This window comes from Apostichopus japonicus, chromosome 23 (assembly GCF_037975245.1).
Source record: "Apostichopus japonicus isolate 1M-3 chromosome 23, ASM3797524v1, whole genome shotgun sequence".
NCBI classification, from domain to species: domain Eukaryota; kingdom Metazoa; phylum Echinodermata; class Holothuroidea; order Aspidochirotida; family Stichopodidae; genus Apostichopus; species Apostichopus japonicus.
The window spans coordinates 15394127-15411757 of NC_092583.1; the positions used below are offsets into that span (position 1 = coordinate 15394127).

The 17631-nt window shown below is 35.8% G+C and overlaps 1 protein-coding gene across 5 annotated transcripts in view; it reads left to right on the top strand.

Moving 5' to 3' along the window:
• The window catches only part of LOC139964616 (disco-interacting protein 2 homolog C-like), a 92612-nt gene that overhangs the window by 35145 nt on the left and 39836 nt on the right, over positions 1-17631 (top strand). The window contains exons 1-2 of one of the 5 annotated variants that reach the window (XM_071966368.1): positions 6405-6771; positions 14875-15547. The exons of 2 other annotated variants lie outside the window; for them this stretch is intronic. In XM_071966368.1, the coding sequence (XP_071822469.1) occupies positions 15430-15547 (118 nt within the window). In that variant the 5' untranslated portion in view covers positions 6405-6771; positions 14875-15429. Of the gene's footprint in view, positions 1-6404; positions 6772-8866; positions 9888-14482; positions 15548-17631 lie in introns of those variants that run through there. 2 more of the 5 variants (XM_071966367.1, XM_071966366.1) reach the window with 2 other exon arrangements.

Sequence of the window (17631 nt, forward strand, 5' to 3'; positions counted from 1 at the left end):
TACTATTACATGGAGGGATATGGACACCATAATCAGGAGTCAAAAAATTAATCAAATGTAATATGATTTTTGAAAAAATAAATGAAGCTTGTCACATTTGTAAAGCTATGAGGTGCTTACCTATTGTACCAGCTGGTTGATACCCGGTACTAATATGTAAAATAAATTTGGCTAATACTGTGTGTGCTCTTCTTTTGTCCAAAATGGTTGTAATAGCTTCTTCAACCATTACAAAATAGAAATGCTGCCCTCGGTTTTTCCACTCAGCATGTGTGGAAGTTTCTCATTGCGTAAAGGAAGCTGTAAATTTATGCCTACAAGTATCAGATCTGTCTGGCAGTAAAATCTTGTGGGAGAAAAATGTTGACATTACCTCTTAGAGGTTATGAAAAGAGTATTGAATTTATTGCTATGATTATTACTCAATGTGGCTACACTGTGGCTCAATAATTTATTGTAACTGTTGTGTAAACAGTAAAATGGAAGTAATAACGGAAGGCATGTAATGGTAAATTATACACTGCTTGATATATCAGTATTGATTAGCAACTTCTCAGGGTTTGTGATTATCATTCATCAATATTCTTGCATCTTCTTCTTCCTAAGTCATCCTCCCTTTTTATATTTTTCATTGTCAGATCTTCATGGTCATTATTCAATATCACAACATATACATGCTTATGTCATCATTTCATGTAGCAATGATTAAAATAAACAGACGTTTTGTAACAAGTTTGTGAATTTTGACCACATAAGTTGGTCGTGATGGGGCGTAAATAATTGTACTAAAATGTTCCCAATTTGTGGACTAGGTATATGAGAAAGTACACTAGTAGCATTGGAGACGAGTAAGTATTCTTGCTGGTAATTACCCAGTCCAATGAGGTTATGAGATCTATACTTGTTTTGTTTAGCACAAAAACTTTCACCTATTCCCAGCATCAGGTATTCCACTTCCACTGAAACATGTTGTGGATTTTTCCCACCAACCTTGGATATATGCACAAATATTTATCTCCATTGCTAATCTGTCTTACTCACTTCCGTACATCCTACACATCACTTTTCTGTTTGGATGAAGTTGTTTAATTGAAACTTCAACAACAACAAAAACCGTTTCAGATATAGATCAGAATCCACTTAGTACTTTCTTTCCTGACTCTGATACTGCCTTTGCCGAAAAAACAAAACTCTATTGCATTGCTATTGGCAGGTCCCTATTTTGAAGATCATCATGTCTTGTGTACCACCCATGTTGAATGAGAAAAAACGAAACCAAGCTGGCAGCTAACTGCTTTGAAAAGCTTGAACAAGTCACGGAGTAGGGCTGCTTACCTTTGGGCATTTTTTCAATTTTTTTTTTTTTTCAATTTAAAGCTCAAACTCATAAATACTGCACTTGTGTGTTGTGTATTACTGACATGAACTTGAGTTCCCCTTCAATTATTTATGTTCAGTACATTTTAAAAACCGATGTTTGAAGATAAGGTTGAATTGTGTTGTAGATCCTAAAGCCTAGCCACCTAAGAGGCCCTCCATAGATTGACGCAGACAGAAGATTAATCTGCATTCCCCCCCCTCACCTGTCTCAACTCTACTACCTTGCAATGTCCCTCCCCCCCCCCCCCCATCGATAAGGGGATGTGAAACCTGTAAGTTAGATGGCTACCAGACTTAACATGTGGCTTGAAAAAAAGCAGAGAATGTTAATTGGCAAGATTGGGATTCAAACTAAGTATATACTGTAGTTAACCTTGAGGATTACAAGTCTCTTGCTTTACTGATAGAGTATTAAGCCATTAGTTTGTCGGTAGAGGACAATGGGAGTTATTACTTTTAGGGTGCAGACATTTTGTGTCCAACAACTTTAATGTAAAGACTGTCTTTTGTTATTAAAATTTTTTATATAGTAAATGTAGTCTTTTGAATTTGATTTCCTAATAATTTCTGGTGACAGTTTGATGGATTTTAAATGCAATAATAGGTGATTGTTCCAGGTACCTTATCTTTCCTTTAAATTTATGGTGACGCTTGTGTGAGGTTAAAATTCGATGCCAAGAGTGGCAAGAGCACCTTTTTAGGTCTCATTTTAGTTGATCGTTATGATATACTACAGTCACTGAGCAGAATAAATGTCCCCCCTTTGGTCATGTCCCTAATATCAAACACGTACACCACGTTTTCTCCTCTACCTAATGTTATACTGTACAAACACACAACTTACCCTGGCATCTCAATCCTTCTTAATAACAGTGAAGCTTAATATCATTTTTAATGACTAATGGACAATTTCATTTTTTATTACCATTTCCCCAAAGTTACCTAAATGTCATATTTTGTTCATTTAGGTATTGAAACCCATTTAACTGCTTGAAAGTTAACCTCTTTTTCTCGTAAATCATCTAACAGTAAATGACATAAAAGAAAAGGGGGAGGTTGGGCTTCTTTAGTTTGAGGTCCCTGGTCAAATCCAGAGGGATAGTGTCTGGTTTGTCCATATAAGATGGTATAAACCAGATATCATAAATTAATGTCCAACAAACAATGAATTATGGTAACAGAGAGGAGAAATAGCCAAGACCATTGAAAAAATAAATAGATTTAGCAATTTTTTTGGGAAGATTTATTATGTCAGTATTGACCTTACTCTACTTTCACAAACATCCCCCCCCCCCCTCATGGTTGATCATTTATTGGCTAGCTATTACATTCGTTCATTGCATTATCTGATCTTTAGTTTGACTACACTTAATATTTGCTGATATTTTTTATATTTTTTAGATTTATTATGTCACTATTGACCTTACTCTACTTTCACAATCCCCCTCCCCCCCCTCTCATGGTTGATCATTTATTGGCTAGCTATTACATTCGTTCATTGCATTATCTCGTCTTTAGTTTGACTACACTTAATTTCTCATTTTCTGATATTTTTTCTTATTTCTTTTTTTTCTTTTCTGTTGCTCCACCAACTCAGTTCCTTTCTTCTCCAACTGGTTGGATTTTCCCTCACAACAAGTCAGAAGGAATCCAAACATGTTTAGACATGTAGCACGTTGTCGACCTTCCTTTATGGTCGCCTCTATCTCTCATTTAATCAGTCACGGCTTTAACTTTAAGACGAAGGCATGAGAGACATCCGAGGAGATAAATCCTCCCCCAATCTCTCTCGAAATGACCACAAGACAGTGATTCCTCCCACACATGCTTCATCTGTTCAGTAATTAAGATGGCTCTTTATTGTTTTAGGGAAGCTTAATTAATCTTTCTCTCCACAGAAACGATTTAATTTAGTGTTAGACATGAGTCACTTATAGCTGTAGCTTGGAAATTGGAAACTCTGTTAACAAACATATTCCGACCATTTTTCTTTGTTCGTTTGGTTCGTTCAGTAGTTGTTTAGTAAATTGAACAGAGACGTGCAATTTGTTGATGAAGGAAATTCATTTGCATATTCTTTTGTCTGGTTAGCTGGTTTCATGTTGCAGATGTTTAGTAGTTTGGGTCAGTCACATATTTATGACGATTAATTGAAAACGGTAAAGAAAAAGAGGAACAGTAGGGAGATGCATGGTGTGTCTTATTCACCATGTGGAACTTCCTTGTTAGTTACTATGGAGTTTTAGTGATATAGTGGTTCATTTGAATGGGGCCTATGGGAGACTAATGTTAAATTATGCAAATTGTTGCTATTGTGCTGCTATGAAACTGTTTTGGAAGTTGGATGGTATGATGAACATCTGCTAAAATCAAGAAAGTTTAAGTGATGGTCCTTCACTTTTAAAAACATTGTTTTTTGCTTATTTGGTAAAGTTTGATACTTTTAATCCTATAGCGATACTTTTTCGTAGATTTACTAGTCTAGTTCACCAATTGAATGAACTTCATGTATGTGGTCTGAAAAATGACTTTACCCTGTCTTCCTTTGTGGAAATTAGGATTTTACTTAGGTCTTAACACATTTTGTCCACCAATAGACACTTAGTATGTACCTGAGTCAGGTGTTAAATTATAATTCAAGGGTTTAATGCTGTATGGTTGCATTATCCTAAAGAATCCATGCGATAGTCACACTTACTGGAATACCCCTTGATCTAACCAAGAGAACCCCATGGTGACAGCCATTTGGCTTCTCTAACAATATTAACCATTTCATCTAACACACAGGATTTTGTGTCCCACACATTTAATATTATGCTCTCTTTTTTCATTTGCATCCATTGAAGTTTCTCTGTAATTTCATTGTTCCTGATGTATTTTTGATGGACTAAAATTTCAAAATATTTCTTTAAAATGTATCATCTTTTATAGAGAGTTTGGTTCCATTACGGAATGCAACTCTTTTAAGTCTTGTACACCTACCATATGGAAGATTGTTTCTAATATACTTTGTTCCTCGGAGAGAAAAAAAAAAATTATGTTAACAAACTGCTTATCTAACTGCAAAAAGCCTGTGTAGGTAAAGATACTGTATATAAAAGGGAGAGGGCCAGACTTCTCTATCTGAGCAAGATCTTCTTCAGAGGCTAACCGAAATATAAACAGACTAAAGGACACAGTTTTAAAGGACAGATGGATAGACAGATGGACAGACAACTAAATTGGACAATTGAGCATATAGCAAACTGATTAGACAGAATATAAAATTTTGATCCTGGAAGATTTATCCCCTCTGTCTTACTCCAGGTCAAGCATGTAGCATAATTATAAAACAAACAGAAGGTTTGTTGTTGGAGAAATGCACATTTCTTACCATAGCCCCAAGACACATGAATGAGGTTGGGAGAGTGGTCATCGATTTTTGAGGGAAAGAACGAAGGTTCATGCAACTCTCAGATTGGAGGACAAGTATAAAAGTTACGGCTAGTGTATATATACTGTTGTCTTGTTGTGATGTCATATATTTCTGAATGGTAAGCTAATATTAAAGGAATTGTCTGGTGGAAAAATTTGATACATTGGCCTTGTAGTTATTATTTTTCTTTTTCTAACCATGTAAAAATTGTCCTCATTCAACGTTTTCTTCTTGTAGAAATCTGGTTTTCAAATTTACCAAATTCACCAAACGCATCAATATGGTGATTGACATAGTGCTGGCAAATAGGCAAAACAGGTGAATTGAAGTTAGCACTCCCATTTCCACAGCAAATACACCCTCACGTGTACATGCACAGGTGATTGCCTATTACATATAACGTACCTATCGCGAACGTTACAGCCTACCATGCCCAGTTGGTATACGTATAGCGTCGCACATAATATACTCTCACACTCAAACAACAGTTCATAAACTGTTCTTCGAAATCTATAAAATAAATTTCACGGATCAAATTAACAGTAAAAGGAAACTTGAAAAGTATTCGGAACACCGAAAGATGAAAAAACAAAATCACCAATCTAGTACATACAGTATATGGCAGCTTAAGGAGTTTTTGAAAACATATCTAATTTATAAGAAATTTCACCGAAAATTAAGGAAGAAATTTATCAGAATCGATGTCAGTGCAGAATGTAGCACCAAGAAGCTTAGGCTTCGCAGAACTGTCCGATTGTAAACGTTAGAGTAGCCTACATGCGAACACTTCGCGTTGGAGCTGGATAGCGCGATGTATAAACAACGAAGAGCCTGCTGTTAAAACTTATCTTGTGTTACACAAAGACCACAAAACCACCGATCTACTACATTTATGGCGGCTTAAGGAGGTTTTGAAAACATATCTAATTTATAAGAAATTTCACCGAAAATTAAGGAAGAAATATATCTGTATACTGTAGGTACTGTACGGAGCGTGGGTTATGTCGCAATCTGCATTAGCGTAGATGACGTCACGTTCTGTACTTTTCAAATCATATTGGAAATGTCCATCCTTAACGATTAAAAAAAATTTTCTCTGTCAAACGCAACATTAGCGTTCTCATACTTGGACAACATGTTTGGAAAATTATTTATCATTTTTTAAGGTAACTTCTTTGGGCCATCAGACAATCCTTTTAAATTGAAATGTGGCCCGTATGGCCGTATCCAGATGGCCGTATTAAGAGTACTTCGTGGCATAAAGTCAACCTTTCGTGAACCAAACTTCACATTTAATGGCATCTAATGGCGTCTAATGGCATCATCCTATTGTAGCTGTTTGCATATATATGCATACTGTGCAAAACTGCATTTCAATGCATGTCAACATGTTGTAACTTGCCCTCAATACTGTACCACTCCATCTAGTTCAGTACAAATATTACTTTGTCACGAGAGAACCTGTGCAGTTTGTGGTACCAGCATGTTTCATCCATAATTCAATGCACATAGCAGTCTAGTATTGTATGCCACATGCTGTAAATTTTTGTGCAGTATTTTAGTACCACTGTGCACAGATTTCGAGCCTCTATAGAAGGCATCACGTTTCCACATCCCTCTTAGCTTTAATCAGTTGGTTTCGGCCTTCCTTGGTTTCTTCGATTTTCAAACAAATCTCACTCGGAAACCTGTGACCATCACAGAGTCCTGATTATATCTTCCAAACAAAAGAAGCTGTTTCAGTTGGATTGAATCTTTTGTTAACTTTGGAATTAATTTTATATATTTTTGTCAGTTTGGAGTGGAGTGAATTTCTGGTAGCTTCTGAAGCTCCCCGCTGAAACCAAAGTTGTCCGTCTGTATGCGGGCATTATCCTTTCTTTTAGATTGTTTTGCTTGTTACGAATTGCTTGTTATAGGCGGTCAGCTCTCTGGGATATTTTGTTATCGTTTTGTGCTTAGTCTGAACCTGTGAGGTAATGCTTTGATATTAACATGTATTGGTTTTAGTATTCATTTCCAGCTTTCATATTGATGGCAGCTATCCCATCATACCTTTTCTGCTCATCTGCATACAATGCATTGTGGGTACTCAAGAGAGTGAGAGAAAAATAATTTTTGGAGTGGTTTAATACTTGATATTTTTCGTAGTATTACGCTGCCTTTTTGTTATTCTGCTATATATGCATATGCATGGTATAGCAGTGACAAAGTCTGTACCCAACAATTACTAATAAAACAAGTCAAAAAGGAGACCGTTTTTAAAATTAAAAAAAAACAAAAAACGTTAGAACGTTGACATGTAAAATGCTTAAAGGTAACTTTTTGAATACGTTCAAAACATTTTTTTAAAGGCTCATAGTATTTTCCTGCCCGAGAGGAAACTGAATGTTATGTCAAAAAAGATAACGTTAATTTGTTAAGAAAAGTCATAATGATATACATTCTTGCAGTATGTGACTAAAATGGGTGATATATTCTTTGTTTGGATGAACACAATCTTGACGGTTAAATTGCTTGACTTTGAAAGCACACAAGCTCTTGCAAGGTTATTTCACAGTTTTGGCCATTTGTCTAAATGAGACGTAAATACGGCAGCAATTTGCATAATTACAGAGTATACTTTAGCTTTTAATATGTCCATTTTTAAAACTAAGTCATGTGACCAAAACATAGCAAATGCTGTAAATAACCCTAAATCCTGCTTCAATGACTAATTATATAAATCTAAAAACTTTATTTTCAACTTTATAAACCGGTTGACAACAAATTTTTGTCCAGGAGTAACTGTTTTATACCATCCCAAATTTACCTATCCTTTCCAGACGAGAGCTTGTCGGTTCTGGTGAATATTTTTAAAACGAATCATGTGCTCACATAATTTACATTTTCAGCACTAATGACATGCCAAAATCTCCAAACAGGACACCTGCACCAACTGTAAATAACCTCAAGATTTTTTCCCTCTCTCTGTTTTGTGGTTTCATCTCAGTATTTATACAACTTTTGTGAATTGAGCTTCTGCAAATTCCTTTCACAGTAATTGAAAAGTACATGACATGGATATATGGGTATCAGTTTGACTACTGCGAACCTTGTAGAGAAAAAGGGTAAACAAAAAGGGGGGGGGGGGATGGGAGGGGAAGAGAGAAGAAAGGGAAAAAAAACGAGCACAAGAAAGAAAAGAAGGATTATAGCTCACTGACAGTGACAAATCATTGTGAGTCATTAGACTTGCCACAAGCATCTCACATAGTCCTTGCTTAAAAGATTGATGAAGTATTCAATAAGGGCACAAAGGAACATAAAAAATGGACAGTTCAACTGGAATTAAAATTATGAAGATATTTTTACTAATTTTAAGTGAGTTTTAGTAATAAGAAGAGACTGTTTAGATTTGTGAAGTTCTATTGATTGATTGATGAAGAAATTGGTGAGGTGATATTTACAATATTTGAACTTTAACCTGTCTTAGGTTTTGTCCCTACACTCTACTTACACAGATAGATGTACAAAGATAGTCCAGAGGAAAAGTTATTTTTAGCTTGTGAAAGGGGAACATACTCTGACATCCTGGCAAAATTGGTGTTCAATTCCTAGGTTTTCTTCTCGAAATAGACAAGACAATAAGGTGTCATTGGCTCCCATTTAGCCACAAGTTTTCACCTCTTGAAGCCTGTGAACCAGATCTTTAGATAAACGGACAAATAAAGAAATTGCTCCTCCAGGCTATGATTGCTTTCCTGTAGATAAGACTTTAAAGGTAGTCACTATAGGCCCCAAATTATAGCACGCTATAATTGCCAGAAGTTTTCAAAAAGTAATTTCCTGGAGGCCCTTTACTCTCTAAATTGTTCTCAGACATTTTTTAAGGAACACACAAGATGAATGAATGTCCCAGTGAGGAAAATTTTCCTCGAAGGTTGTAATAAAAACAGTTTAAGAATTTTGACCAAAGGTGACCATATTAGAATATCTAGCATATTTTGGGCCCCATACAGCATACCTTTAAACTCATAGTGTTTCGAGGAATGGAAAACCCAAAATGACAGATGAGACTCGAATGTAAAATTTCATCAGGATACTTAGAATATGTTCCTCAATCTGAATGATCCTTATAGCTCAAACATTGGCCAAGAGTAAGCCTATGTTCAATATATTTGTCTTTTTTTTTTCTTAAATATATTCATAGTGATGTCCATAACATCACGAGGACAGCTTCATTTTGTATTGGTACGAGCTGCAAAACTAACTACAAAGTATTTAACATGTATCAATTTCTTGCCCGTTGATTAGGATATTCCATCATTTTTCCATAACAAGTTTAGTTTAACTCTAACATCTTACAATCTGAAAGAACTCCCTCATTTGATTCTGGGACTGAAACAGTTACACTAACCTCTCATTGTCCTTTACACCACCTTGACGAGTTTCTTTCACAGTTTGATGCATTAGTCAAAATAATTAACATAAAAACTTGCAAGCACCAATCATAAATTTCAGACATAACCAATTAACTAATTGATTAAATGTCGGGGAAATCTAATCCCTACGTATGCGTCTCTCTCTGTTAGGAAAGCATATTACAAATTTCAACCTTGGCATGTCTAAATTGAACTTCTTTTGCATGAGTCAATCTTTTGTGTTTACAAAAGGGTTAACTTTGATACCTTCTAAAATGTTGGTGAACCCCCCTCCCTTTCATGTGGTCTTGGTATATGATGAACTATTGTCCTTGCAATAAGCCTCAAATCTGATTGCCTTTGTGCTAAACACAATGAGGGAGATTTGTCGGAGTCCATTGATCTGTTTGTGTATACAGCTCTCATCTTTGAATGCTTCTGTACTACCAACACACAAACACATGGTCGCTCCAGCCTGCTCCTTCGAGGACATCATTTGGCTTTCGGTCAGCTGATATAAACCCCGATCAACTCAGCCAGGCCAGCCAAGTCCGTTCAGGCAGCTCGGAGCTGTGATTGGAGAATTAAATCAGTCATTTATATGAGCTGAATCCTCCTGTGCAGTAGGTAGTAGTGTTGTTAGCTCTCATCCATGGAGGAAGGTGTGTGTGTATTTGTCTCAGAAGGAGGTTTGTGGCCAAATTCCTTGGGAACTTAATTAGGGCCTGTTAATAACAAACAGCCTCAGTGTGTTTGCTATATTAGATTTGGAAACAAAAGTTTATCTTTGTATTGTCGAGTTTTGGATGGATGGATGGTTTGGAGTTGGATAATTGTACTAGACTGTTCTTGTATTTCAACTGGAAAATGAAAGTTGTTGGATTTGGAAACAGGCTTACTTCTTTCTGTGGATTTGGTTAAAAAATTCAACAAGGTTTTTGCTTATTCATGTTCTTGTTTTTTTATTCCTTCCAAGTTTTCAAGAGTTAATTCTTTTCATATCAGGATACAGACTTTCAGGCAGGACTGTGAACTGTATTCATGGCTGCTTTTGTTCTTTAATTGTGATCAATTTTGTCAGACAGATGTATTTCTCCTCTTCAGAAGAGTTTGTTTATTATTTAATGCAGTGATAAGTTTTGTAAAGTGTGTTACTGTGTTTGGTGAAAGCTCTCAGGTTATTTTCGGTAAGGCTAATGAAAATACATGGACTTGTTGGATATCTCAGTCAAGTTTGATTTTATACTGATTAATATAGATAGACCCCATAAAATCCGGGAAAAGGCCTACTTTATCGGGCATCCCACGGCCAAAAAAAACGCAGTGTTAGGAAACTGAGGAGTCCATGGAAATTCTGTACTATACTACAACACTACCACAAGAGCACAGTAAACAGTGGTCTGAATGCACTCCCTGTTTGTTTCAGTTCACTCATTCCAGAAAGCATCTAGTCAGCTGTTAATCAATGAAACCAGCATTATTGCAACTTTTAAGTGTACATCATGCACTCAGGATTCCGAGTTGAAACTGTGGTTAATATAAATTAGGCCAACTCGTTGTGTCCGGTTCTTGAACGTTTAATATTACTCGGGACCGGTTACGTTATTAGATTTTTGGAATGCAGTCTACTGTGTAAAGTAGATGAGTAGATAGTTTGCCATATTTTGGAAAAGAGATTTGTTTGACAACTTTCCGAAAATAGTCCTACTAAAGAAAATATTTATAGCTACAGAACTATTTGAGGTTTCTTTGGAGCTGCCTTTTGTGGTATAAGACTAGAAAGTCTAGAAGGGTTTAATGCAACAAAAGTTTTAATTAGAAAATACTTGATGGTTATACTCTGAGTGTTTTAGTATTCAAATGCCATGTAGCACTTCTATAGGCTCTAAACTGTGTCTCATATAAAATACTATGCTCACTTTGTAAAATTACTGTCACACATCTCTGCACTTTGTATAGCAAGTAAACCATTTTGCCGTGCGATGCCCGATAAAGTATTCCCTGATATTATAAGTATTGTACAAGATAAGACTATATTTGATGAGCAGATCACGTTATTGTATTTCATTTGCTTGATTTAACTACAGATTTTTACATTCACAAATTATTGTGAAATTATCCAACATATTCAGCATCAGAAATAATGTTGCTGAAGAAGATATATTAAACCTCCTCAGATCCGTGTTTTAATGCAGAATTGTAAAAGTTCTCTAGAATCTCCGGTATTTTAGCATCTTTGTTTTTTTTTTCAAACCTAGTTAGTTAATTTTATCATGCTTTATCATTTAGTACTATTTATGACCAACTTCATTATTGTCAATGATCTGAAGAGACGCTTCCTGGTTTTGCTTGGTTTTATCAGACTTACAAAATTCTCCAGTTTTGCTCAGACTGAGCTTGTTAGCATTCAGTAGCTATTTTTCTTTGATGCTGTGATTGATTGTTCACCTTTTCTGTGTCTCCTTTCAATTCAGTTTCATACTTTACTAGTCTTGTGGTCTTGTCTGTAAAATGAATACTTCCTGTTTATAGGGGATCGCTATAATGTGGTTGATATTTATTTCCCTGCCAACATCTGCGGCAAGAATGTACAGTAGTGTACAGTTTGACTAGGAAATTCACTGTGGTATTTGTTTTGTAATTATTAGACATGTAATGTAAAGTAATGGCAACAAATATTGCAAGGTACAATAACGTAGTCGAGAGGAAATATTAAAGATAAGGTGAAAATGTAGTTGGATGCTTCAAGAAGTAAATGCCAACTGCCATCCTTACCTTATGTGTTTTTGAGATTACTGTATGAGATTACATGAGAGTTTTTGAGATTACTCTATGATGTATAACTCCCTAATAGTATCAAAGGAAAACATAGCTCTATGATTTTAGGCAATATTTGTAACAATTTTCTACTTCAAGTTTTGAAGATATTAGTGAATTAGTTATTCAGTTGATTATTCCATTAAAGACAGATGTCATGTTAGATATTAGTAGCCAACTAGTAATAACCACATGCAATCCTCTTAGTTCTGTTTGGCCAGTCATCTGTGATTTATTTACAACTTTCGGTCAGCATATTGAAAACTTATTTGTGATCATTTACAAGGTTTGGTCAGAATAATTGATAACTTACTAGCCATTAATCAACTAAAACTATGTAGCTATATATCAAGTACTCTATACTGCTCTGATTTGACATTAGATTTCTGCTAGAAGTATAAGTGATCTTACAAACAGGTTAAAAGTGTACATTATGTACGTATGTACGTATTTATGTACGTGTGTATGTATGTGTGTATGTGACAACTATATAGTGAGTATCTAACATAGCATTTTCTTTCTGGGAAGTAAGCTGTTTTGGTGGTCCAATCTCTATTGAGAAAATGCAGTCAGTTGATGAATAATTCTGCTATTGAATTGGTAGAGAAAATCCCTACGACCTTGTTCTCTCGATTCCATTGACTACCTAACCAGTCCTGTTTCCTTTCTCTTGCGTTCCCTTTTGTACTCGGACTGCTCTGGTTTTGTTTTTCAGGGTTTGTAAGGATTTTAGGGGCTAAGCAAGATTTTGTACAAAATTGGTGTAACAGTAACCCCTGTCATATATATATATATGGAAATCATGTAGCAGTTCATAGTGCACTGTATGAGTGGGATTTGGGATGGGGGAAGGGTGTTGGGGCCGGGGGAAAGAGGCGGTAAGGTAGGAGGGGTCTTTGGAAGTCGTTTTGTAGACTGGGAGAATATATTCTTCTCACTTAAAATTGGCTATACATTTAATGCTCAGTGACAGACTTATATGGAAATAAAAGTTTTCCCTAAATTTAGTTTGTGGTTGCAACAGGCTGATGGAACAGTTCCTCTAGAATTCAGATCCTTATTATCCCATCCCTCATCTCATCCTACTCTCCCTCCCTCCCCCTCCCTCCTCCCCTCCTCCTCCCTCCTCACCTCCCCCCAACTCACCCTAACATTGTTTGTTTCGTAAGTTATTCAGCAAGGACTGTCTTTATTGCAGTACTTATCGACATCTCTTATTACAAAATCATGACATTTCTAAATGTAACAACATTATTTATGACTGAACAAGGAATAATTAGGTAATTGTGTAATTAGTTAATTGTGTCAATGTTTTAGAATAAAATTATTTCATTTGTAATTTCTAAGAATGATGAACTATATAACTATGTCTCTTTTCTGACATGCCACTTCTTTCCTTTGTATAGGCTCGTAATACTTGCAAAAAAAGCAGATCTAATATGAACCTATAAGGTCAGGACCACCTAAATCATTTTTACCCCAAAAAGTGCTCAATTCTCTCCACTAAGGGTCATTGGGTCATTCGAAATTCTCTCCCCCTCAAGTTGTAAAACTAGGATACTCAACATCCTAGCAACTACACACCAACTAAAATTCCTGGCAGTTTTTTCCCCTCTGTGTGTACTACCACCACCACCAAGCTGTGGTGTTGTTATGTGCTGCTACATGCATACTACTAGTACTTGTGTTATACTAGTAGTGTTGTGATGATGTATATACAGACTGCTCAGTAGTGGTCCAACATTGGTTTGTGCTGGCTGTACAGCATGTAAATATTGTTATCTATGTTTGTGGCTGGTACTTGCCCAGATACATTGAGTTTTTACAGTGTGGAGTCATTATGTGTGTTAGTTACACATTTGGATGACTCAGGACTGTTTGTTGGAAGCTACTGTTGTGAAGGAATTTCTTGTTGGAATTATTTATTAGCGTATAATATTATGCAGTTGATCATATCATAAGCAGGCCTTTTTATGTTGTGGTAAAGTCACAGTTCATATGTCCTATAGTAGTAAATACCAGTACTTCTATCTGTGTATTATTTTATATGGGAGTTAGTAATACAGTGTCTTGTAGAAATTTAAAAGACCTAAGTTCTAGTGTAATGGGCTCTGTTCCCTTCCTGTGGTGATATGGTCTATTGAATGTCATTTCCACTGTGCTATTGGATTTGCAATTTTTTTTGTCTGTCATAGAAATCGTAGCGAATACTGTGTGGACTGTGTTTCCTACAGAGTACAATCATTTCTACCATGAGGATAATATTTATTTAGTAAATAGTATGTACTACATTCTTGTTTTCTGCTTAAGTTTGTGGTTTTTCAAGCTGTGACTAATATTAACCAGTTGTGTAGTTCTCCGGATTTCTGGATAAATCTTGAATCTGCTATCAAATTATATCTCTGCCAGAGGTTTTGCTAAGTTTATGTCTGTTTATTGTGTAAGCTTCTCCTTCAGTTATCCTGTCTGGACTCTGGTCGTCAAACTTCCTCCGAATATTTTACTCTAGATTCTTTGGATTTTGTTCCTAATACAAAGTTCGTTTGTATGAAATGTCTGCGATTGCTGTAAGCGAATCTTCGTCTTTTTAACTGCACAAGAATGTTGTTCACGTCGGTGTGCTTTTTCTCGTCGATAATTAATTCGGCATCACGCTGCAGATCTAGCATTTCGGATGGTCTTTTCAGGTCACGGCCACGAAACACAAACCCGAAGTGATTCGTCGGGGCACGTCTCAGATTTATCGCTTTCTCCAAGTTGTTTATATTGTTTTTGACCGTTCTCTCCCGGATGGCCTCTTATAAGGGAATATGAGACCAGAATTATTTTTGTTTCAAACCAGTTCTAATCTTCCTTCAGGAGCTTCACGACGAGGATGATCTAAGCAGGTGTAAATGGAGTCATATGCGCAGGTGAATAACATCCTTGAAGAGTCCCTTCCCCACTGCCACCCTCCTCCCTGTTGTTGTTGCCTTGATCATGGGAAGGCTTTAGGCAAGTTTAAGGAGGAGTCTGGAGATAAACCACCAAGTGAGGACAAACGCTTCTGAATTCGTTAAATACTGAATATCTGGACGATCAAGTTTACAAAAAGTCTGAGGGAGGAAAGAATTTTGTTAATCAGATTATTCCACAAAGTTTTATTTCCTTTTGGTATGTGCAATATTTTAAGTTTTTGTTTTCTTTTACGGATGGAACCTTTAATAATAGTACGCACTGTGATATTGTGTGTTGGGTATATGACTGAAGGCTTACATGCTTTGTGGGTAACATTCATGCTGTTGAACTTATGTTAAACATTGAAGAAGAAGATAAATTACTTGGACGCTGAAGAAGTACCTCAGATCTTTTCTCACCAGACGCAGCTATTTAAGGGAATACATTTGTCATCATTTTTTTCCAAAAATAACAATAATGATGCCAAATATACTAAGGAAAGCTCAAGTGCGTAAGCCTGCCAAGAATCAATATACGTCAGGAACTTACATGGTAATGATACAGGGAGTGGATGAGGACTCCTATGTTTGCAACTGTAAGTAATATCTAAATTACATCATAATTCATTCCTTTCTCTAACTGGCATACTAAAATATGCCATGTAAGATATATAAAATGATGAAGTATCTTTTGTGTCCACTTTCCTTTCATTCATCATCATTTTGCCCGCCTCTCACATCCTCCAGACCTCATACTCTCCTTCATTTCTAAACATCTCCCACATTTGTCATTGGCCATGGTAGGTTGCACAGGAGCAGGCATGCAGTGTGGACAATAGAGGCTTACCCTGTGTATCCGTTTCTCCTTCTTTCATGGGTGACATCATATTGTATAATTAGAAAGTGACATCATAAAGTTTTAATCACATCAGTTGGCAGTTTGTGCTGTTGTATAGAGTACATATTTTACATATAACATGTGTGTCAGTTAGTCAGTACAGTCGTGCTTACATGTGTTGAAAGAACATAAAGTATTACTGTATGTACTCTTAATCCCTTATGTTTGTGTGCAGTAAGGACATAACTAATCAATATTAAAACATATGAAAATTTTCCTTATCCTATGTCCACATTTTGCTTAATGTAATGACATTTTTTTCTTTTCAGGACAAATGTACCAAGATTTTATTTCTCTGTTTGAAATTTATAAATCAAATATTCTGAGGTTCAAAGTGTCGGCTAGCTTACAGTAAAACTAAAATTGAGTTGAGTCGTCCATTACTGCTGTTAGGCTTATCACACTAATAACATATACTGTTAACTATTTAATGTATGATCCATGTGTGGGATACTTAGTCAGTCAATCCAATTAGTGTTGGTCTTAAACTTACAGATAAATATTTACACAATTCTATCAAACATTGCATCATAATTTATAGCAATTGAAAGGACGTTCGTACAGTTTCTGTAATGAGAGAGCACTTACAACTGTTTCAGCTGTTGACCTAAATATTATATCTTTAATGAATTATTTAAACAAACCTTTTAGGAGTATAAATACCTTTTGACGGTTTTCTTGCCGGTTGTTAACATATTTGGTTTGTAAGGAATAACATATCTCTTATCGTTTTGTTTAAGATCAACTGTAATATTTTGTAAGAAATTTTCAACCATTGTGTTTAAAGTTACACATGTAACAAAACAAGTGGGGAAACCTAGTATATTCTCTCATTTGCAGTGAAAAATAAAATCCTTGTATTAACTATGAAACCATTGTAAATAACATCTGAGTACCTGTACTTTGTACATTGTAGTTAATACAGAGCATACCATTACTGCTACACTCCATTACTGTCAGGCATGAAAACAAGTTGAACAAAAAACCACATGGTCCATCAGTTAGCCTTAAATCCAAAGGTGTAATCTCTCTAGCAAACAGGGTTATTTAGGGAATGACAATGGATTTACTGGAGAAAATGCTTTTTATCTAACTATCTATCTATCATCATGCCCCAGAGGAGAAAAAGAGTTAAAAAAAACTCCCATTCCCCCCTTTGACTGACATACTGAAGCCAAAAAACAGTGAGACCACAAAACAGCTCAAATAGTTCCATCTTCCTGTATCTGATGTCAACACAAATGTTGCAAGTAATGGTCATACTAGTAGTTAACTACACCACCATTTAACACATAGTACATGTACCGTAGTCTGAGTTGAATTTTGTTGTTGCTCGATTCTGAATCATGATAATGGGCTGGAGGCAAAATACTGTAGTCATGATCACATGATCACACCGAGTACCTATTTAAGGGGACTGGGGCTGAGAGTATACATGTCGATTTCTTGGTTAGTTTTGTTAGTTGTGCCTATAATATATCTTGAGTGACTTTCCAAAAAATTAAGGAAGGAATAACAACACAGTGAAATGAACAGTTCATTAGCAGCTTATTAAAGGAGCTATTTATATTGACACAAAATCTGTTGGATATGTTAAAAACTTAAAATGGCAACAAACTTTGAAAAAGTAACAATTAAGACACTTTTCAGCATTCTTTGGACAGTTTTTGAAGTATTTATTTGCATGGCATAATTTATAATTTTGTGACAAATTCTCTTCACAACTTTTAATGGTAACACAGACTGTGCAAACCAGTCTACACAATTCGATACCATCCCGGC